This window comes from Brachyhypopomus gauderio, chromosome 12 (genome assembly GCF_052324685.1).
Source record: "Brachyhypopomus gauderio isolate BG-103 chromosome 12, BGAUD_0.2, whole genome shotgun sequence".
NCBI classification, from domain to species: domain Eukaryota; kingdom Metazoa; phylum Chordata; class Actinopteri; order Gymnotiformes; family Hypopomidae; genus Brachyhypopomus; species Brachyhypopomus gauderio.
In genome coordinates this window covers 20,667,861-20,690,581 of record NC_135222.1, presented here as the reverse complement: position 1 = coordinate 20,690,581, position 22,721 = coordinate 20,667,861, and the positions used below count along the sequence as shown (strand labels likewise).

Sequence of the window (22,721 nt, the reverse complement as noted above, 5' to 3'; positions counted from 1 at the left end):
CATGGTATTAAAGACTTGCTTTGAAATTCCATACCTATGTTCCATTTACTTGGCCCGGCGTGGGGCCCTTACTGCAGGAGGGGGAGCGGACCCCAGCTTGGAAACGGCTGCTTTCTTAACCCCTAAATCAGTGGCGCTTTCGTATAAATCAAACAATACACAGATTCAGTTTACACAGAGTATTACTCATTTGTGTCATCCTGCAGAGACAGTGCATTGTGTCATGTGGATTTTGATATGCAGTGAGGGGTTGTCCTCTCTGTGTCTGTGTGTGTGCGTACATGTGTGTGTGTACATACGTGGGGGGGGGGGGGGGGAGTCCGTCCCGAGTGTCTAGACCTGTTGATGATGTGTATAGAGTGATGTCTTCGGTGGCCTTCACTGCTGAGAGATGTGAAACCGACACACACAGAAATCTTGGATGTAGCATCTGCTCCACTAGGAAAAGCTGCTAAATACCTCCAGGACTTTGGCTGTCTTCTGCTGCGTGTGTTTTTCGTGGAAGAAGTAAAAGCAAACTGGCATTATTTGAATGAATCCACCGTATATTCCATATCTGTCCACCTCTAATTGAAAGCACTGTGATTGCCAACGGGAATCATATCGTTAGCTCCAAACACGGATGGGAAATAATTACTCTGCTTTGAAAGTAGGCGTGAAACACAAGCGGCCTCTGTGTTCCTTGGGTAATTAATGATGCGCGTCTCTGCTCATAAAGCCGCATTAGCCGAGACCAGTGCCGAGACGCGCTTGTGGGTTTTTGTCTGTCTGCCGGAACCTGCTGCGTGTCTTTAGGGCCGCTAACGCTCTCTCCTGTCGGTTCTTTTCTCCCGCAGGGACGCCGCGCTTCTCTGGACAGCCTGAGGGGGCGACGGTGCGCGCTGGGGACAGCCATGTGCTAGGCTGCGAGGTCAACGCTGACCTGTCGTCCTTCGTCCGCTGGGAGCGTGACAAAGAGCCCGTGTGGGCGGGGCCAAGGGTGCACACGCTGACCGACGGCTCGCTGGTCATCAGCAACGCCACGGAGACCGACGCCGGCATGTACCGCTGCGTGCTGGAGAACGCCGGACCCACGAAGGCCAGCGAAGAGGCGGAGCTACAGGTCCTGCCCGGTAAGGCCCAAGACAGAACTGACCTCTGCAAGTTCTTAAGACGAGCAACTTGTCAGTACTGCGTGTACCTCCCACAGCTATGGCTCAAATCGTTGCAGTGACCTTTCAATAAGAGCTGTTGCGTTCTTTCATAAGCTTGTATGATATTCATCTAAGGTTTTGGCCTTAATCAGCGTTAGAGTTCTAATATATGATGTCCACACAGGAATTCAGTGGTGTTATATACAGTACAAGTGACCCTGCTCCTTGTGACCTCCTGTTTAACGTTTATTACCACAGCGCCATTTTAACTGCTGACAACATTTAGCATGCTCACAGCTGTCTAGCCACAGAGACGAGGAGTGAGGGAGAGAAGGAGAGAAAGAGTAGAAGAGGGAAGCTAGCGCTCAGGAAGGAGAGAGGGAGAAAAGAGATTATCGAAGATTTCCTAAAAGCATATAAAGATAGATGAAAGAGAACGCTCTCTCGTAGTGGTCGGGTGACCTGAAGTTCACCATGATTGAACAAAAGTTATAAAACAGCCATTCGCTGGACTTCACGTGGCCTTTCCGGAGCGAGGGAAGGAGAGAGAGGGAGATTAGAGGTGGCTTCCTGCAGGAAGACGGCTCTGTCTGGGGTTACCAAAGGGAGTCGCGTAACTCATCCTAAACCAAAAGAAGGCTGAATTCCTTTGTGTAAGAGCTCCAGGATTCAGCGTTATTTATGGAGGTAGGTCGACTCTGAGAGCTGTGGGAGGTTTCAGGGTGCATTAATCAGGTCTTAACGCCGTCACCCGCACCACTGTCTGGGAATATCCACCGCTGCAGCTAAAACCTACTGCGGCGTAATGCAGGTGTGCTTCTGCAACAGAAACATGGATAATGGAGGAACGCTGACCTCTCCTCTTCTCCCTCCTCCTCTCCCTCTCCCTCCTTCTCTCTCTCTCTCCTCCTTCTCTCTCTCTCTCCTCCCTCTCTCAGAAACATGGGTGTGGCGACAGCCGGAGTTCCTCAGGCAGCCGGTCCCCGTGTCCAGAGTGCTGGGTGAGAAGGCGCTGCTGGCCTGCGTGGTGAGCGGCTACCCCACGCCCTCCGTACACTGGACACACAACGGCGAGCCCGTCGATGAGAGGTAGCAACCTGCGGCTGGCTGAGATGGAGGGTGGTGGAGGGGTGGAGGGGTGGAGGGGGGAGGGTGGAGGGGTGGTGTATGCTGAGACCCAGTCGCATTAGGTGTGTGTGTCTTTGGATGGGCAGAGTGAGGGCAGAGTGTGTGTGTGTGTGTGTGTGTGTGTGTGCGTGTGTCACTGGAAAGGTGGCAGTTGTTAAGTTGCCATGTAGTCATAGCCCGTCTCAGCTGTTGGAATAAATAATTAGAGTAATGGCGTCCGCCCTGAGAGGTGTTAATGCTATTCAGACTGATTGTTTCCAACACACACACAAGCTTTAGTCTTCGCAGCAATTGTGCGAGGCTGTTCACAGATTAGAGGGGATACACCTCCATTGGCCTGGTGTCACACACTAAACCGCTGGGTCATGAGTCAACACAACCTCACTCTCACCCTCTCTCACTCACTCACTCATGCACTCTTTCTCTCATAATCACTCACTCTCACCCTCTCTCACTCACTCACTCATGCACTCTTTCTCTCATAATCACTCACTCTCACCCTCTCACTCACTCACTCATGCACTCTTTCTCTCATAATCACTCACTCTCACCCTCTCTCACTCACTCACTCATGCACTCTTTCTCTCATAATCACTCACTCTCACCCTCTCTCACTCACTCACTCATGCACTCTTTCTCTCATAATCACTCACTCTCACCCTCTCTCACTCACTCACTCATGCACTCTTTCTCTCATAATCACTCACTCTCACCCTCTCTCACTCACTCACTCATGCACTCTTTCTCTCATAATCACTCACTCTCAATCTCTCACTCACTCTCCCTCACTGTCTTACCACACACTCCACGAGTCTCTGCTGCTCAGAGTCCATCACAGAGTAACGGTGTGTGGGGTGTGTGGGGTGTACAGACAACATAATGACCTACCTGTTAAGTTTGTTCTAATAATTACAGCATGCGTTGCCTGCTTTGTCAATGCCCCCAGGACGGGTATGTTTGCCACTTTCTTCATTAATTAGTACATGAGCTTGTAGGACAGGAGGCCGGGGAGGTAATTCTGTCACACACACACACACACAGCTATGCGCTGGTGTGCTTGAGCAGAGGCAGAGAAGTCAGCACTCATGTGATTGTGACTGGCGATTAGTGTGAGTCAAGGCCGCTGGCCCCCGGAGGACAGGGCCCTCAGGACAGAGGGAGTACGGGTGGTGCAGGAGAGAGCCAGGGGTTTCAGGGTTGTGTTTGGAAGGAGGTGTTCACTGGCAGGTGTCGTTGGAACGGGGAACTCGGGCAGCTGGGTGTCCTGGTGGCTGGGACCCCAGGTGTGGAGGTGAAGTGTCGTGTGGCTGTGGAAAAAAGCCCATGTGATTTTTAAATGTATTTAATCAGATTAGATTGGTTGAGTGTCGTTCAAACCAACCAACACAACTAGGATTGTGAACTAAATCTGGGAATTTTCAGTGCAGAAACTCATTTATTTAGATTTTTGAAACAATACAAAAACTTTATATTTACATATGAGAGATTTTCCATATTTAATTTGGGAATCAAGCTTGTTGTTGAAAGTGAAGGACCAGTGGACCAGTAGAACTCTGCTCAACAACTCATTTTAAATAATGCAGAAATCATTTAATTTATTTCATTTATTTAGCACTATTTTAAACAAAGATTTAAATAAGAGCCTGAAAATCAAGACCCAACAGGCCACCGTTGCCACTTGGAGCATTAATATGGCCGTAATGATCGCTGCGTTGGAGCGTTTGATCGGCTGTTAATAGTTTCAGCATCACTTAAACGTTTAATTCACGTGCCAATAATGATCACTGCGTCTGAGCGTTTGATCGGCTGTTTTGGCATCACTTAAAGTCCTCTCAAAGCAGCACTGAAATCACTTAAAGGATTCTTCATGGAAATATTTTACAAGAAGAAATTCTTATCAATAAATTTTCCATGTCACTGACTCTGCATAATGGAAGAAGCAGAGTGCTGGATGCTGCATGATGGGATGGATGGTGGAGGGGGTGGATGAAATGGAAATGGTGGAGGAGAGAGATGAAGGTGAGGGTGACTCGGGCCCGTCAGAACCGATGTTCTGAGATCAGGGTAATGTGTCTGCCAGCGTTTACATGCACCTTTCTGCCGCTGTAACAGAACGGAGAACATCCGCCTCGCGTGGAGATGTGCTGCGTTTTATCGCAGACGGATTTTAAGGCGGATTTTTGAATTTGAAGGGAGTAAAGATGTTCACATATCACGCTTTCACAGAAATGCAGAAGGTAATGGTGATCCCAGGTCTGGATCTGTGTGTTTACCCGTTTGAGGTCTTGCTTGCCACGCCCCCTGGTGGCAGAGGTGGTTGCGAGCACGGTCCTGTCTTGTGCTCCTATTAGTATCAATGCTGAGGTGAATGTGGCCTTCACTATTTAAGCACTACAAAAGCATAAAAATAGATTTAATGTGGAATATTGCATTTCACAGATGGCCACTGCTAAAATAGCCCAGGCCTGAGTCACTGAATCGGTCCGGAGGAGCAGAGAAGCCAGGCTGTAATTCTGGGGGTTGGGGGGGGGGGGGGGGGGGCTTAATAGAATCCCCTGCCATCAATAAATGGGATGAATAATGTATGGGCAACAGGTCCAACATCACGTGTTAATGATCTCTTGTAGCTCCGCCTCCTTCCAGCCTGTCTCTGAGGTGTCGAGTTTCATTGTGTTTGGGGGTGGGGTGGGGGGGGGGGGGGGGATCTGTCGTAGCCACAAGCGACCCAGCGTGTGCCAGTGTTGGGGGGGCTGGACCCCCGGCCCCGTCTCCTCTATGGGGGCCAGACGGCCGTGAGAGCAGCGCTGGACATGCAACTTCTCATTGTTAATGGCCTATAATTTCTGCCACTTTTTAGTGCAGCGCAGGCATTAACGAGATTCACGGCGTGCGTCTCCAGCCGCCGCATCGCCGCTTGTGTGTGGGGGAATTTACGGCTTCGCTACCAGAGCAGCGTGTGAAAACGGACACCCTCGTATCACCGCGAGGTTGAGAGGGTCGTGTCTGAGACCCTGCTGACCCGCTCTGTCCAGAACAGGAAACGGGGCCGGATTCACTACCGCCAAATTGCTATGGTTACAGTATGAGCCTGCTGCTTCGTGGGGTTCATTTAAGTCAGGACTTCCTTTGTGGTGATTTCTTGATATGTATAAATGATGTGTCATAACCTGACTCCTAATGTGTGTGTGTGTGTGTGTGTGTGAGAGAGAGATAAAATCCAGATGTGCATTTATTGACCATGAACTTGCACCAAATTGTCCCGATTCCCTGGAAGACACTCTGTCCAAACGGAGATGTGCTTTTCCTAAAGTGAGATGTTCTCCACTAGGTCTATGGTGACTCACAGACCCCTCCACCCTCCCTAGCCGACAGTCTGAGGGATCTCTCCTTCTCCCATTCTCTCTCTCCAGTGCTCCTCTCTCTCTCTCCTGTACCGGTGGGAACTACAGCCTCTATCTGTCTCCCAGACGCTCCGTGACCTCCCCCTACACTCGGAGGTCACCCCCAGCGTGTCTGCCGCCCACTCACATGCCTTTCATGTTGCTCACGTTGAGGCTTTGGGCAGCACCGTGATGCTCTCGTGAAAATATTTCTCCACCAGCGGAGGCCTTGACCAAACAAACAGTGTGCCCTGCCACAAAGCCCCCTGTGCTCCTCAGTCCTTGTGGACCTCCTGCAAAATAGTGAAAACAAATGTTCCTCAGGCTCTTAAGACGAGGCTTGTCCAGTTTCTTCCTGAAGTGGCACAGATCCACATGTGCCCCAAGATGGGAATTAAAAAAACCTGCGGTCAGACAGTAACCGGTGGTTGAGCCGGCAGGGTGTCCAGCGGACGACAATCCCTTGGTGTTTGGATTTGGCAGTGCTGGCAGTGTTGGCAGCCCTCCAAAATGCTTGGTGTGCACGTTGCAGTCCGGGCCTGAACATGCTGAACCAAGCAGGACTTCACAGAACCTCCACTGGGATAAACCGCACCAGCGCTGCTCCTGAGAAGTGGGCGTGAGTGATGCTATGGTGAACGCTGTGCTCGTGATCTGTAGTGGGACCCAAACCACTCAGAGTCCTTTCGGTTCTGATGAGGCATGGCCCTTTATTTCAGGCAACCCGTGCCCCACAGTTATGGTCACTGACCAGCAACCTTGAGACCCAGCCTGTGCCTGGACTAGCTGTCTCTGGGGTCTGGACTAGCTGTCTCTGGGGTCTGGGTTAGCTGTCTCTGGGGTCTGGGCTAGTTGTCTCTGGGGCTTGGACTAGCTGTCTCTGGGGCTTGGACTAGCTGTCTCTGGGGCCTGGACTAGCTGTCTCTGGGGCCTGGACTAGCTGTCTCTGGGGTCTGGCTTGCATCCTGCCAGCTGGTACAGATCGACCTCATGGACCACGTAGCGTTACCTGCTAGCTGCCCCAGCCTGGATATCGACAGTGAGACCAGTTTAGTTGTGGGTTATCTGAGGCTACTTCACACATACTTCAAGAGGACGACGGTTACCTCGGCAGCAGATCGGCACCAGGGTTCCTGTTAACCGCACCGTTCAGTACAAGATCCTCCCCGTACGACAGGTGATTATTGGTCGTCAGCAGTACCTTATCACCGGGGTTCCCCTGGGCTCCAGATTCAGGTCTGCTGCTACCAAGTGGGAGATAAGTGACACGTAAATTTGGCACTAATTAAAAGGCCTTTGTCAGAGGGACGAACTTCGTGTAACGCAGTTTTAATTGATTTACGCTCACCTGCCTCCGTCGCTAAGACAGCCTCTGGTAAATAGGCGGGCGTGGTTTACACCGACCGAGGCTCTCTGCTAACCTCCCAGCTCTCTTGTATTGGCCTGACCGAGTCAAGTGTGAGTTTAGACATTAATAAGTACCAATTAGAGTAGTTCATGTTGTCACTCCGGTTAGCACCTCATTAGGGCTACGTCCTCATTAGCGTTGCGTTGGAGACTTTGACGACGGGCACGTGGACAAGCCCACGCGATGCCTCCAGATCTGAGGTGAGAATGTCTTTGACGTCGTTCTGCTAACACTGAAGGACTTGAGGATCTTAAAGGAGGCTGTGTTGTAGAAGTTTGTCTGGCTGAGAGGCCGACCTGTCTAGAGTGCACGCCAGCGGGACAAAGGCACCTCTGTGAAAGGCACAGAGGGAGGTACGTGTGTGTGTGTGTGTGTGTGTGTGTGTGTGTGTGTGTGTGTGTGTGTGTGTGTGTGTGAGAGAAAGCCAGAGCCAAACTATATCTGTGGAGAGAGGCATGAACTGCTCTGTTCTTCTGAAGCTTTAAGGCTACAGAAGCAGTATGCTGGAATGTAGTGTGCTTTGAATGTAGTGCGCTTGAACATAGGGCACTTCAGGTGTTAGGGCACTTCATGTTATCTCAGCATGAACTTTGACCTTGCTTCAAAGCGAAATGAAGTTTCCTGTCCCGTGTGCGTGCTCCAGACTGCCTGGTCCTGGATTTCATTGCCCTGGTGCAGGGGTCATGGGTCAGCGCTGGCGGGGAGGGGCGCTGGACAGGAGACCCGGTCTGACAGTGAGAGCGTAGCGCCAGGCCCAACACGGGCGAGTTAGCTTCTCCCGCCGTAACGGAGCGTTCGGCCGTACACAGCCTGTGTGCTGCAGATGATCCAACTTCATGTGTGGCGGAGCCGGGGGGAGGGGCGAGGTAAGTGTGAACAGCGTGCATGCTGGGAGAATGCTGGTATTGATGGCCTGGCGTTTAGAGGCAATCGATCGTGGATCGGGTTGACCGCCAGCTTTGCTGTCTCAGCCTCCCTCTGTTCACACTGCTACAAGCCAGCCTTTACTCTCTTTCTCCCTCTCTCTCTCTCTCTCTCTCTCTCTCTCTCTCACTCTCTCTCCATTTCTTCCCTCTCAGTCTGTTCTTTTCATCTTTTCTTTGTTTTTTCTGTTGATCATTTATCTATTACTCTCCCGCTCCCTCATTCTCTCCCTCTCCCCTCCATCTCTCTCTCTCTTCCCCCCTCTCTCCCCCTCTCTCTCTCTCTCTGTTTGTGTGTTCTGTCTCTCTCTTCAGCTATTCTCCTTCAACCTATTGATTTCTGCTCTGTCCCAGAGTTCTCTGCTGTCAGTGTGCCCTCCCCCTCAGAAGAGTTCAAAGGACGGAGTTGAAAGTGTAGAGGTCACCAGCTCACCCAAAGCCAGAGCGCCAGTTACTCACACTGAGATATCCTTAGCACCTCTGTCATCAAAACACACCCAGCACAGACACAATACCTCGTTTGTCTCGCCGGTGCTAATCTCGCGTCGACCCCTCTGTGTGCGGGCTGTTTTTAACGCACGGCGGGCATGAGGAGTTTGAATCCATGCCCTTCGCAGTGAAGTCTACGCCGCGTTGTTCACAGTCGAACTGCAGTGGAATCAGAGCGATCCATGCGCGTCATGGTGTGGCCACCACTGCTCTTTGTAGTGGCTAAGAGCGTTTTTGACCTTCCGCTGTAGGAGTATTGACCAGACTCTCTCCCCTCTCCCTCTCCTCCCTTCTGTCCACAGTGATGACCGCTTTCTAGTGCTCGGCGGGGGCAGCCTACAGATCTTCAATTTAACCGAAGAGGATGCTGGGATATACGTCTGCCTGGCAGACAACGCAAACGACTCCATCCAAGCCCAGACGGAGCTCACCGTGCAAGGTAACGTGGACGACCTATGGCTTACGCACATGCTATGGGTGGCGATGTGTTGGTGGAAGATTGCATATTAGATGGAGGGGAAAGTAGCATATATTGGACCTTTAATGGATTTCGAGGTATTAATTACATCAATTGATTTGCCATGTCAGAACTCTCTTGTATGGTGCACAATGTATTGACGATTGTCCCGGGAGACTCCTAAAATGTGGACACAAATGACTATTGACAGCTCACGGCTCTGTGGGCCTGACCGGATTCACTTACTGGATCAGTTCCGACGTTTTTCTTGGTTAAGGTTCCTCAAGAATCCAAACGTGAGCAGACAAGTGCTATTAATGTGCTGTTAGTGAAAAACAACGTTTCACTGACGATTCCAGTAAATACCATCACATTAGTCCCAGCTGATCCATTTTTTTTGCATCTAATCCAATCGTGCGTTTCACGTTTGTAAAGAATGAAGCCACTTTGCACTGTGGGCCTCGTGAATAGTGCTCACTCTTTAGTGCAGATGGTCCTAATGACGCATATTCTCGAAGTCTCACAGTGGGTGCAGTAAAAGGTGTTTGGAACCTAGAAGCCGTAAGATTAGAAAGAAAAAGCACAGTTCAGCCAACAGAGCCGGATAAACCAGCCAGTGGTCTGGATCGGACTTTGAAAGGCATTCTGTAGTTTCTTGTAGCCTAATAAGCAAGTTGATCCAGATGTAAAGGTGGTCCAGATGTAAAGGTGGCCTTCCCCAATGACTCGTCAGCTGCAGAACCCTGCGCAGAAGTGCCCTGATCCTCTGGGCTGTTTCTGAATCACATTGTCTTGTAATGCGATTGCACGTCTGCATCTTGCTTGTGAAATGTTTACATAAGCAGGTATAGAATTTGGTGTAAAAAGCTGGAATTGGCGTGACATTGGGGCGAGGATCACAAAGGCGGCGGGGAAGCCCACGCAGTTATTGTGTCTGGGGAGAAGGCGGGAGAGACGGAGGCGGGTGTGAAATCAGGGTAAAATGGGAGAGGGCTCAGATCTCCATCCTGAGCTCCGAGTCTCGCTCGTGCGGCGTGCCAAGGGCTTTGGCCATGCGTCCCTCTGCTGGAACGAACGCAGACAGACAGACGGGATGAAAGAGATGCGTCGGCGGGTGGGGGTGGGGGTGGGGGTGGGGGGGTTCAGCGCGCAGCGGGGGGGGGGGGGGGGGGGGGGATACAGCCAGCCATACTACCCAGCAGCCCCAGCTCGAGCCCTCCTAGAGCCCAGAGATGGGTCCCCATCACAGGACCCCCCGCTTCACCCCTTCCAGAGCGAATTCTCCGCCCGTCGCCTGTTGGAACGGCTACGGCAGGCTGCCATGCCCCTGAAAAGCCTCGCGGACGCCTCGCTGGTAATGAAGAAGTCGCCCAGGCAGCCACGTAGTGGGACAGACAGATCTCATTGTTTCTCTGCAGACGCGAGAGAATGGAGCTTTCAAAAGGACTCTTGGAGTCCAGTGAGTTCTCTTGTAGCCAACTGTAGTGTGTATTCCACTTGGCAGATTTCATTTAACAATGCCTCGGCTGTCACCATAAAGCACGTTGTTGACTGTTTATATAATCATTTTTGTCTCTTGTTTTTTTTTTTTTTTTTTTTTTTTTTTAATAGTCATTTTTCAAATTATTATTTTTTCTCCTGCATAAATCCAAAGCTGGCCCTTTATGGCCTTTAAGTGTTTTTGTAGCCGTGGCAACAGCTCTCGATAATTAGCCAGGAATTGCAGAAAGCCCATATGTTGTTCTTGCTGAGAAAAGAAAGAAAAAAACCCAAAACACAGCCTGATGAACGTTTTGCAGCGCAGGACGACAGCGCTGTGCGTGTGTGTAGGAACGACCTCCTCTGGCAGCTGCCGGCCGTACGTTATTGAGCGGGCCGGAGGTTTAGTGAGCTCTCCGAGCCCGGCAGGTCCGTCTGTTCCCCAGTTCTTGGCTGTAGGGGCCCGGGGTAGCGAGGGGCCACACTGCTGCCGGGCCCCGTGGGTAGAGCAGGGGGCCTCGTTCAAGCACGCCTGCTCTACCTCACGCTTTATTGGACTTGGCAAGACAATAAATCAGGGCCGAGGACGCAGTAGGTTTTAATTACGGAGCGGTATGATTGTTACCCAGCGAAGCACGCAGTCTCCTCATTCCCAGGCCTGAAGGTTGCAGTAATGTGTGTGTGTGTGTGTGTGTGTGTGTGTGTTTGTGACCTATAAGCAGTAACGAGTCTACATGTGTTAGCCAGCACATGTATGGAGAATGTGTGTTAATACATACATGCAGATAGGTGTGTGGGTCTCTGCGTAATGTGAGCGTGTAAGTTTGTGTTGGGGGGGGGGGGGGGGGTGCTAAAAATATAGGGCTTGGTCTCTCTGTGTCTCCCTGTCTGGTCTCGTGTTAAATTTTAATAGACTGCTGTAGCATGCTGCATGCTAAAGAGCCTGCACCACCGTGGCGTGCAGACAGGGGGCGCCTGCGTGCGGACACGCAACAGTAGAGGGAGAAAACCGCTCACCTCTGCCATGGCGTTTTTTTGTTTGTGTACGGTTGCACAGGTTTTTACAGCCCGTGGTCCTGCATCAGGACATTAATCAGCATGAAGCTGTTGTAAGTGTTGTTAAAGTGCTGTGTGGTCACGGGGGAATATTTACGGCATGTTTCACATTCTCTGCTATAAAACAAGCCCAGCTGTTGATGACTGGGACTGGTTGTTTCACCAGCACTCTGACTTATTTAACCCCACACCTGAGAGGCATTTTTGGCCTCCAAACATGGACCGCGTCTCTTCCTCGTTTGTGGGAACGCGCGTGAGCGCTTTAATGATTTGCTGAGTGTTTTGTGGTTTCCCCCCGTATCCGTCTCGTGTGTGTGTGTGTGAAGTAGTGCGTGATGCCGGGGGTGTTGCGGTTGAGCGGTCCGTGTGTGTGGTGGGCCATCTGTGCGGTGTGTGTCACCACGGTACAGGATGAGTGTCAGCGGTCGACCTGAACGCTCTGCGTGAGCGTGTGGCGTGAGATCCTCACCATTCTATCCCCGACATGTTTGGCTTGGCCGTGTGGCTCTCCCATTGGTCGCCTCGAGGCTCGTCGACGAAGACAACCAATGAGGCCCATGGGCGAGATCCAGGAGTGGCACGGGTATCCGCCTCACGCTCCGGCTCTCAACCCCACGCACCTGCTGTAACGTGGGGCCCCTCCTAGGGGGTGCGTGGGGGGGCAGGCTCCTCGTGTGAAGGTCTACGCCTAACCGCTCATCATGAACACACACCATGATGGCGACGTGGACTCACGTTCAGGGACGGCTTTAAAAAACGGAATGTTGCGTTTGGCCTTGATTTGTCATACACCAGATGGTTCAAAGAAGGAAGGAGAACAAATGCTACCAAAGTGATATCCTGTGTGTGTGTGTGTGTGTGTGTGTGTGTGTGTGTGTGTGTGTGTGATTGTTGCGGAGGACCTTGTACCAGTGCTGGCAGCGCTTCTGAGAATAAAACGCTCCAGCATCTTATCCGGCACGCTGCCTTTCTGCAGTTTGGGTTTGCACCAGGATTTAGCACAATGCCAGCCAAATTAATCTGCTAGCGCTACGCTAACAAGGCCGTAATTACCGCACAAGCCCCTCCCACCCGGCCACGCCGCCTCTGGGTTACTTCTGCATCCCCTTCCCGACGCTCCAATCACTTCCTTCTCTTCGTTTTATTACATTTACTTTTACTGGACTCGGCAACATTGTCACTTAAGTAATGTCAACGAATCCCCACGTCGACACCATTTTCCTCTCCAGTAAGTAGTGTGCAGTGATTTTTCTTTGTCCTTGTAATTGAACTCAGGTGAGGTGAGTGTAATCAGAGCCACTGCTCCGCGTGTGGGACACCGTTACTGCCTCAACAGAGAGGCAGGTCAGCATAGCACCACCATGATGCTGAATGGTGCAGGCAGTGGAGGAAGGTGCTCCCCCTAGAGGAGGGCCAGTGCATCACTCGGCAGTGCCGTCTGTGCCACACGCACACTTATACACACAAACACACACACAACGTTATCTAGGAGAGGACGGTGGACGCACCCACGATGCCCGAGGTCTCTCATCCTGTGCTCCAACACAGCGTAGTGGAATTAGCGGCAACGTGCAGACCTCAGACGGAACTGAATCTCTCCTAAGCTCGTGTTGCTGTCCCGTCGTGTTTTTTTGCACGGACACAGAGCCACGAGAACGTGGAAGGCGGGTCAGAATGTGCAGCAGCCTAGCTTCCCTGTGTGAGCAGCCATCTTGGTGAGGTCGCGCTGGCAATTCTGGCAATGCAGCATAACTGAAGAAAGTTTTTCTCCCTTCCTGTGTGCAGTTCCTCCACAGTTCCTGAAGAGGCCCGCCAACACTTACGCCCGCGAGGCCATGGACGTCCTGTTCGAGTGCGAGGTCACCGGCTCCCCCGCGCCCACCATCAGATGGTTGAAGAACGGCGACGCCGTCATCCCCAGCGACTACTTCAGGATGATCGTAAGTGCACGTCCCCCCCACGCCTCTGCTGGGAGAAGGCGAGTCGGTGTGAGACTGCGTGGAGATGGGATGAGACCCGGCTGTCTGTGCCTTTTGTAGAAGGAGCAGAACCTGCAGGTGCTTGGACTGGTGAAGTCAGACGAGGGCTTCTACCAGTGCCTGGCGGAGAACGAGGCGGGGAACACCCAGGCCACTGCCCAGCTCATCATACTGGACCAAGGTACGTCCAGCTGGGCTCGTGGGTGTGTGGATGCATATTTAAATGTATGCCGTTGGATCAGCCAAGCCTGCAGGGAATGATGGACAAACGTCTGTCCTATCCAAAAAGAGTGTAATCTGTTTTCAAATTCTTAAGTGAATTGACCAGTAATCACAGATAACTACATACATTTATATATATGACTGGGTCACAGTAATAGTGTTTAGTTACCTTCAGAGGGTTATCAGCTGAAAAGCTACTGATGCCATTTTTTAAATCTGCAGTTATTTTTAAGTCTTGCTAATTAAGGGACCTCTCTAATTTAATTGCTAGCACACTGCAGACTTGCTCACAGCAGTGGCCCATGACCCACATTTCACGGAGCCTGCTCTGAGTTTTCCTCGAGTCGTGCATGATCGGCCGTCGTAACACGTCAGTCCTCTCCACTGATATCGTTTCTGAGCTTTAAGCGACTTGGCATGGGGCTACGTGTCGCCCCCTGCACTGGCTGAAAGGATGGATATCTAATGCTAATAGAAGGTCATATTAATCTGAATGTCTTTTTGGCAACTGGGTGTTTGGGACCTCGGAGATTAGTGAAATGAATCCTCTGGCACTAGGGGAGAGTATTGAGGTTAATCCAGTATTGGTGTGAGTGAGGTGGTCAGTGTCATTTGCTCCCTTCCTGTCAGGGCCACCTGTTCTGTGTGTGTGTGTGTGTATGTGTGTGTGTGTATGTGTGTGTGTGTGTGTGTGTGTGTGTGTGTGTGTGTGTGTGTGTGTGTTTGGCCTGGAGCTAAATGCTGTGTCTGAGTTGACTTGCCGCCCATGGTTCCTGTCTCCTGGCCCTCCTCCGACACTGTGGTTCCATCTCTCTCATCTCCTGCCGGTGCTCAGTGTGCTCATGTCCTTAGTGTGGACAGAGAGATGCATGCTGTCATGGTTTCACTCGTGCCCCTGTCAACAGGAGTCATGCCAGGAGCCCTCCCAAAGCCCTTTGTGACCTGGGTCGTCTTCTGTGCCCACTGTAGCCTGTGCTTCGTTTAGACATTTGGGCTGTGTCCATTTCGGAAGGTCCTCGTGGGTCAGCTGACTCAGTTGAGCGTTTGTGTTGCAGCAGAAATGGAGGAATAAACTGTAGACCCCTAAAATTCCCTGTGTTGAGTGACACTTCAGTTCTCTCGTCTCATCTGTGCTGAGGAAAGTTGGTGATATTTAACCTCCTGCTTCAGAGTCCGTATTGGCCGGGGCTGATGATCCATACCCGTGCTGTCGGTCCACAGCTGTTGTTAGTTCTTCCTTCAGAGCGTTGCCGGCCCGCGCCACATTCGCATGGTTCCAGTCCGAGCAGGACGGTCCACGATTCCGACCGCATGATCTGGAGCCGGACCAGGCGCAGGCAGTAGGGAGAAAAGGAGTGCTGTGTGCGTCTGAGCCCGAACGGCTCGTGAAACCGCCCTGGCCGGGACTGGATGGCGTCCAGGCTAAAGCAGCGTGGTGTTCTCTTAATGAAGTCGGACGCTGACGCAGACTCGGGGCGTAATGAGAGCCACCTGTGTGTCGCCCATGCTTCGCTTTTAATTGCTCGGTTCTGTATCCTGTCTGGAGGGCCGAGACGACCGCAACTGAAATTTCACCTTGAAAACGAATGGCCCCTTATAAACAGAAAATGCATGGAAAACATACCCGCGATGCAGCCATCGGCATGGCGGAACGCCGTCGTGAAGATGTTGGCGTTTCCTTCCCACGTCTGATCCTTTCCAGGAAGATGAGGAGTACTCTGTTTGTTTTTTTTGTCTTCTAGGAATGGCTCTGTAAACGGAGCAGTGCAGGGTCTTTTATGCGTGTGGATATTCGCCGAGGGGCTCTGTGTCTTCACGGCGTGCCGACGGTAAACGTTCCGCTCCTGCAGTGCCACGACGCTTATGCGGCCGGGCGGGCGTGGCCTTGGCACGCGGTAAACGCGGGAACGCGGGCACGTGGGCGTGTGCTACACTGGGCTCAGGAGGCGTTGGCCGCCGGCGTGGAGAGGCGTCTCCGTGGAGAGGAGTCTCCTCTGACGCTCACGTCCTCGTGAGCGGAGCCGTCAAGGTGTCTTCAAGTTGCCTTTGTCCCTTCCTCTCTTGTGCTGTGACAGGCTGTTATTACCTACAGCTGCGTTCCTCCACTGCTCTGGGTTATTTAGCTTTTCCTGCCTGATCCTCGGAAAACACACTCGTGGTTGTTGATGAGGATGAAAGGTACTCCAGGTGCCGAATACACGTCCAGTATCCCTAATTGAGTTTGCACCTGGGATTTATGCCCCCTGAACCTGGATGGCTGCTTTCTAACTTGACATTTTTGCTTCAATTTCTAACTGGCCGTTACACGTTTGAACGTGGTAGTCAAATTTGCAAGGATCGCAGACAGTCCTATAAACTGGGTTGTATAAAGAAGTTAATAAGCGCCGTTTCATGATGTGCAGAACGCTGATAAGTGCAGGAATGGGCCCGCACACTCGTGGTTAGGCTCTCGTTTTGTTTGAACTTGTTTATTTGCTTCTTATTTCAAACCATATTTGCATTTGAATGCTTGCTTTTCTTCATTTCAGCTCGTGTTTCCGTGTCTGCTGTGGGGCTTGGGTGTGGCTGTGTGTGGAGAGTGAGGAATTTTCCACCCGTGCGAATAGGGTGCTCAGTCTCCCTGAGACTCTCTCAGCGGGTGGTGGTGGTGGTGGGGTGGGTGGGGTTTGTTGAGAAAAGCAGACCAGACAGGCCAATAGAAGCCTATTTCAGCATGTATTTCTCAGTATGTAATGACTGCTTGTATACCACACAGAGAGAAGCTGTGGTACAGGGAACAGCCTTGCAGTACCGCATTCTAGCTAGTCCCGCCCACTCTCCCAGTGACATCACACCATCTCTGCTCGTGTCCTTCTGGGGGGGGGGGGGGGGGGGGGTCGGGTTCAGCGCCTGTATGGGCATCATCGGCATATTCATATTCGTGGATGTCGCTGGGGTCGGTGGGCTGACCAATCAGAGCGTGAGTTGGGGGACCCCGGTGTGCAGTCTCATCACTGGCGTCCCTTTCATTGCCTCTGCTCCGGCGCTGCTCGGCTGTGTCGTGGAAAGGCAACGTCTCCTCGGAGGACTGTCTCGGTTTTCATGTGACGCGTAAACTAGGCCTGTGTGGCCAACACAGCTAATGGATGAGTTTGTTATTTATAGCAGCAAAAAGACGCTTGCAGCATGTTTTTCCACCAGCTCTCGTCTTTACAGGGCTGGCTGGTTAGAATCTGAGGCTCTACGTGCTTCATTTGCTTTCAGGATGGCAGGTCTTAATCAACGTACTTCCTGTGAATGAAGCGTTAGAATGCCAGTTGACCCGACGAAAACCAGGAGACACTTCAAACCCGCTGTGCTACAGTATGTGTTGCCATGCCAGCTTTTGGTGAAACGGCCTGCGGTGTGTGTTTGTGTGTGTGTGTGTGTCTGTGGGTTTATCTGCCTGCCATTGCAAAGCTGCCCCCTCAGTGATGGACGTCATAGGTCCACACCACTCGAGGTCAGCGGCTGAGCTCTGGCCTCCGATGACATGGTGGCCAGTGATGATGGAGCGAAAGTTATCATGACTGAGCTGCAGCTGCATGCTTGGGGATCAGCAGCCTGACACACACACACACACACACACACACACACACACACACATACACACGGCGATCCTGCGGAGAGGACACATCTGGTGGACGTCAGCGTGGAGAAGGCGGTTAAAGAGTGTATGCAGCAGTATTGCGTGTCTGATTGGTGTAGTTCAGCGAGCATGCAGCAGTATTGCGTGTCTGATTGGTGTAGTTCAGTCAGCATGCAGCAGTATTGCGTGTCTGGTGTAGTTCAGCGAGCATGCAGCAGTATTGCGTGTCTGATTGGTGTAGTTCAGGTGGCATGCAGCAGTATTGCGTGTCTGATTGGTGTAGTTCAGGTGGCATGCAGCAGTATTGCGTGTCTGATTGGTGTAGTTCAGGTGGCATGCAGCAGTACTGCGTGTCTGATTGGTGTAGTTCAGCGAGCATGCAGCAGTATTGTGTGTCTGATTGGTGTAGTTCAGGTGGCATGCAGCAGTATTGCGTGTCTGATTGGTGTAGTTCAGCGAGCATGCAGCAGTATTGTGTGTCTGATTGGTGTAGTTCAGGTGGCATGCAGCAGTACTGCGTGTCTGATTGGTGTAGTTCAGGTGGCATGCAGCAGTACTGTGTGTCTGATTGGTGTAGTTCAGGTGGCATGCAGCAGTACTGCGTGTCTGATTGGTGTAGTTCAGCGAGCATGCAGCAGTATTGTGTGTCTGATTGGTGTAGTTCAGGTGGCATGCAGCAGTATTGCGTGTCTGATTGGTGTAGTTCAGGTGGCATGCAGCAGTACTGCGTGTCTGATTGGTGTAGTTCAGCGAGCATGCAGCAGTATTGCGTGTCTGATTGGTGTAGTTCAGGTGGCATGCAGCAGTATTGCGTGTCTGATTGGTGTAGTTCAGGTGGCATGCAGCAGTACTGTGTGTCTGATTGGTGTAGTTCAGGTGGCATGCAGCAGTACTGCGTGTCTGATTGGTGTAGTTCAGCGAGCATGCAGCAGTATTGTGTGTCTGATTGGTGTAGTTCAGGTGGCATGCAGCAGTATTGCGTGTCTGATTGGTGTAGTTCAGGTGGCATGCAGCAGTACTGCGTGTCTGATTGGTGTAGTTCAGCGAGCATGCAGCAGTATTGCGTGTCTGATTGGTGTAGTTCAGGTGGCATGCAGCAGTATTGCGTGTCTGATTGGTGTTCGGGGGATGGGAGGGCTCTCGGCCCGGAGCGTGCGGTGACGAGTTCCACAAACACAGGTCACCTTGTGCCACCCGTGTTCTCCACACCCTCCTAAGGTCCTCCCGCTATTGCATTAAAAATATGAATCCAATATGGAAGGTTAGGTGTTACTTCGTAAACGTGGCTATTTTTGCGGTATAAAGATATTTCATTTTGTACCCTGGGTTTCAAACCTTCATTCTGCTGTTTTTCTCACAAAGTGAAAAAAGCTTTCTGACAACTTTCTTCATTGAAAATGCAGTTGGAAGGAGAACAAAATGTGTGAAAACCCCTTATAACAAAGGCAGAAAACGAGCATCCGTGAAGGCACCCGTGCTCAGTGAACCTCGTCATATTAGCAGGGCAGTCGAACAAAAGGCCATTACTGGGGGATTTGTGGTAGCAAAACAGAACCAACAAAATTGGCTTCGGCTGTTACCAGCCCAGTGTTTATGGAGCTGCTGTCGGCCAATTTAATCCAAAAAAGAGCCTGCTTTAGTGCTCTCTCCGTGAATATACTGGTGGTGGTAGAAAAGAGATGTTCATTCAAATTAGGCTCCGCCTGTAGTGTCTAATCAGACAACTAGGGGCATTGGGCTGCAGAGTCTAATCAGACAACTAGGGGCATTGGGCTGCAGAGTCTAATCAGACAACTAGGGGCATTGGCCTGCAGAGTCTAATCAGACAACTAGGGGCATTGGGCTGCAGAGTCTAATCAGACAACTAGGGGCATTGGGCTGCAGAGTCTAATCAGACAACTAGGGGCATTGGCCTGCAGAGTCTAATCAGACAACTAGGGGCATTGGGCTGCAGAGTCTAATCAGACAACTAGGGGCATTGGGCTGCAGAGTCTAATCAGACAGCTAGGAGCATTGGGCTGCAGAGTCTAATCAGACAACTAGGGGCATTGGGCTGCAGAGTCTAATCAGACAACTAGGGGCATTGGGCTGCAGAGTCTAATCAGACAGCTAGGAGCATTGGGCTGCAGAGTCTAATCAGACAACTAGGGGCATTGGGCTGCAGAGTCTAATCAGACAACTAGGGGCATTGGGCTGCAGAGTCTAATCAGACAACTAGGGGCATTGGGCTGGTGCATGGTCCTGGACCTTTCACATCATTGATGTGTGCCATTGATATGGGGACAGGACTGGACCAGTGCAGTGGAGGAACTGGAGAAAGATTGGGGATTTGAGGAGGACGTGAAAGGTTGCAGAGCAAAGTGGAGATTTAGCAGGTGGGCAAGGGGGTGGGGACTCGAAACCCTGTGAGATTGGACTAGGGAGGGGGTTGGGTCTGCACACCAGATGGGCCTCTACCTCTCCCCCCCAGCACAGGACGAAGTCCCCCTGCCAGCAGCATGCTGCGACCCATAATCCCATGCTCTCATGCTGGGAGGCACGTCCCGCCATGGAGTCAGCACCTGCCCCGAGTTACCCCGCCCCACCTCTTTCATCTCCCAAACCAGGCGTGCGGGATGTCCGAGGGGACGCTGCCTCGTTCCCCCTCACTCGAGACAGCGGCTTCCAAACCTTTAATCTCAGTAGCAGCGTCCTTGCATATTCATGGTATTTACTGTAGCGTCAGCGCCCTGGGGCGGAGCAAAGACCCGCCCCGCTGTGCCGGTGCCTCTTCTGCATCAAATGCAAAACCAGAGCGCCACAGGCCAGCCCCTCCCTCTACAGTACAATAAGGTACTTTCAGACCAGTTTCCAACTACACAACCACGGACAGCTATGACAAATACGAAACCATGAACGCCTACTGAAGGCACCTGAGCTGTTCGGGTCTGTTTGTTCATTATGGTTGTGAATGAGCATTCATCGTGTGATTCTGATGCTGTCAGCGTGGGACTCTATTGTGGTGGACCGGGAGGGACTACGGGAAACCTGTTAAGAGAAACGGAGATCTGCTTGATGATGAGATCTGGTGACAGACGGACGTGGTCGTCCAGGTTCACTTCAGCCAGCTGATGGGGCGATAGCCAAAACCAGACAAAGAGGAGAGATGTGCGGTTTGATATCTTCAAACACGGGCCGCTCATGCGTTGTGATTTATCCATTGTCTGCACATCAAAAGCTTGTCCAAATGTCACGGGGCTGGTTGTCAGAGTTGGCCTTATCGGGTGTTATTATCAGAAAAGCACAAAACGAATGTGAAACTTGGAACACCTAAAAACGATGAGTATCACTTCCACATGTCGTCAGCGTTTTTTCAGTTCAGCCCGTCCGACAACATGTGCCACAGGATTACGAATCAATGCATTATAATTACTCCTGTGAAAGCGTGAGATGGAGATGGCCGTAATCCCCACTCATATATAATCAGTGTCTGACTGGGGATGATTACGGAGATGAAACTGCCTAATGAAGCGTCCCGTTTGCTCTGCATATCCAGTGTCTCTTCCATGTCCCGCACTCGGGCCTCGTTCATCCCGCCTCTCTCCTGAGATCGACGCGGCGATTACACGCATGACTCCATGTCGGTCTATGCTCGATCGCGTCGCGAGCATGTGGCCGAGAGGGGGAGCGTCAGTCTTGAAGTCGGCGTAGTCGGAGGTTGTGACGTTCGGCACAAGAAGGCTTTAGAGTCTTTATCACTCCTCTGATATGCTCAGATGCTAGAAGCTTAGTTTTTTTTTACATTTCAAGTTCACCATCTCATCCTGATCAGTGATCTGTTCCATTTAGCTTTAACATCTGCCATTAATAAGACTCGGCCGCCATCTGCTCAGGCGACACCAACAGTTGCTCTCCGCTATGAATAGAGTGAATATGAATCTTCTGCCGCTCAGCAACATGTGTTGCCGGGAACGTGGAAAACGATCGAGACAGATACTGGGGGGGGGGGATGGCCTGACGGAGGGGCGGAGCTCCTGCCCTTCCCATGCTGCCTTCGTGCGGCTCAGCCCCGCCCTCGACTTTGCCTGGGCTCTTGGCGTCGTTCATCGGAGATCGAGCCCGTGCGACTCACTGGAACTGGCCTGAGAGGGAGGAGACCCCTGGTGCCGAACCGCGGAGGGTTCCTGAGGCCCTGGGGAGTGTGTTTCAGGCCCAGGAGATGGAGACATTAATGCTAGGACAACGGGACTTGGTGCCGCTACCAAGCGAAACTTCAGAAACCCATTCAAAAGACGAATGCAGTCTGCCATAGATCTCAGCCACTGCCAGAATGGTTAAATGGCGACTCTTTGTAGAATCCTATAATTGCTGCAACTAATGCTTAATTTTCTCTCTGCTTAATGGGTCGTATGATTTAGGGAAGGCTATTGGATAATGGAGCTCACCACTCATGTGCTTTATTTTACAGTTGGCTATCATCTGTCTTTTTGGCTTAATGTTCCCTGTAGTTGTCTGACCAAGACTGAACTGAGTGTGTGTCAAAAGAAGGGGTTTCCAGTCTAAATGCAGCACTGGCAGTGTAATAACTGTCAGTAGTGAGTCCCCTAGGAAGTGTTGATTAGTGAGCAGTGTCACTGGTTATTAGCCAGTAATGGGGGGAGGATGCTACAACATCTTTTCTATTAGAGTAATACTTTCACACATACATATGAATTTTTTAAATGGAACCAATTAACAGAAATAAATCTGCTTAAAGAACACACTAATGCATTAAACAAACTCCATGAACAATATAGAAATAAATAAAGGACAGCCAGTGTCAGAGTTGCTTTATTTTAAACAATTTTGCAAGGAGTCTTAGTCAGAAGGTGTGTGGTTGCTGAAATCTTGGTGGGGCCATCACCTTTAGTGAATCGCAGTGGGTGACTAATTACAAGACTCCTTCCAAGTTTTCACACTGATCCCAGGTCTGTATTGCGCTGCATGAGAACCACTATGATGGGCATAATTTGGCAGCCAGTCGCTTTGTGCAAAGGTAGCCAGCCAGAAACGAGCAGTGATCAGTGTGTTACTGTTGCAGAAGAATTCATTCTTTTCGGGATTAGCGAGTGTATGATTGAGATTACGGTACTGCAGGCTCAGGTGGTTCTGAAGTAGTTCTACGCTGTTGGTTTTGTCTGTGTGATGGGGGAAACCTAAATGTAAATGGATACAATAATCTATGTGGTCTTTTTTCTTTTTCTCCTTCAGAAAAGAACAACGTATTCTGTTTCTTTAGAAATGTATTCACGTCGTTAAAATATTTAGTGGCAGTTTGCTCCTTCCTTTGGGGAAGGGATAAAAGCGTGTCTCATCTGGCAATGTGGCCAGGTCCGCTCTCCACCAGACAAGGGGTGGTGGTGGTGGTGGTGGTGGTTGCTGGGTGCAATCGGGAGGTCGGTGGAGTTGAAGCACAGCCTCTCCGCACTGTGGTGGGGTTCT

At 51.2% G+C, this 22,721-nt stretch overlaps 1 protein-coding gene across 7 annotated transcripts in view; it reads left to right on the top strand.

Annotated features, from left to right (window-relative positions):
* neo1a (neogenin 1a) overlaps positions 1-22,721 on the top strand; it is an 86,466-nt gene that overhangs the window by 47,278 nt on the left and 16,467 nt on the right. For all 7 annotated transcript variants that reach the window (XM_077023734.1, XM_077023733.1, XM_077023737.1 and 4 more), the window contains exons 3-7: positions 837-1,112; positions 2,072-2,222; positions 8,764-8,900; positions 13,239-13,393; positions 13,493-13,613. In XM_077023734.1, coding sequence (XP_076879849.1) covers positions 837-1,112; positions 2,072-2,222; positions 8,764-8,900; positions 13,239-13,393; positions 13,493-13,613 — 840 coding nt within the window. The remainder of the gene's footprint in view (positions 1-836; positions 1,113-2,071; positions 2,223-8,763; positions 8,901-13,238; positions 13,394-13,492; positions 13,614-22,721) is intronic.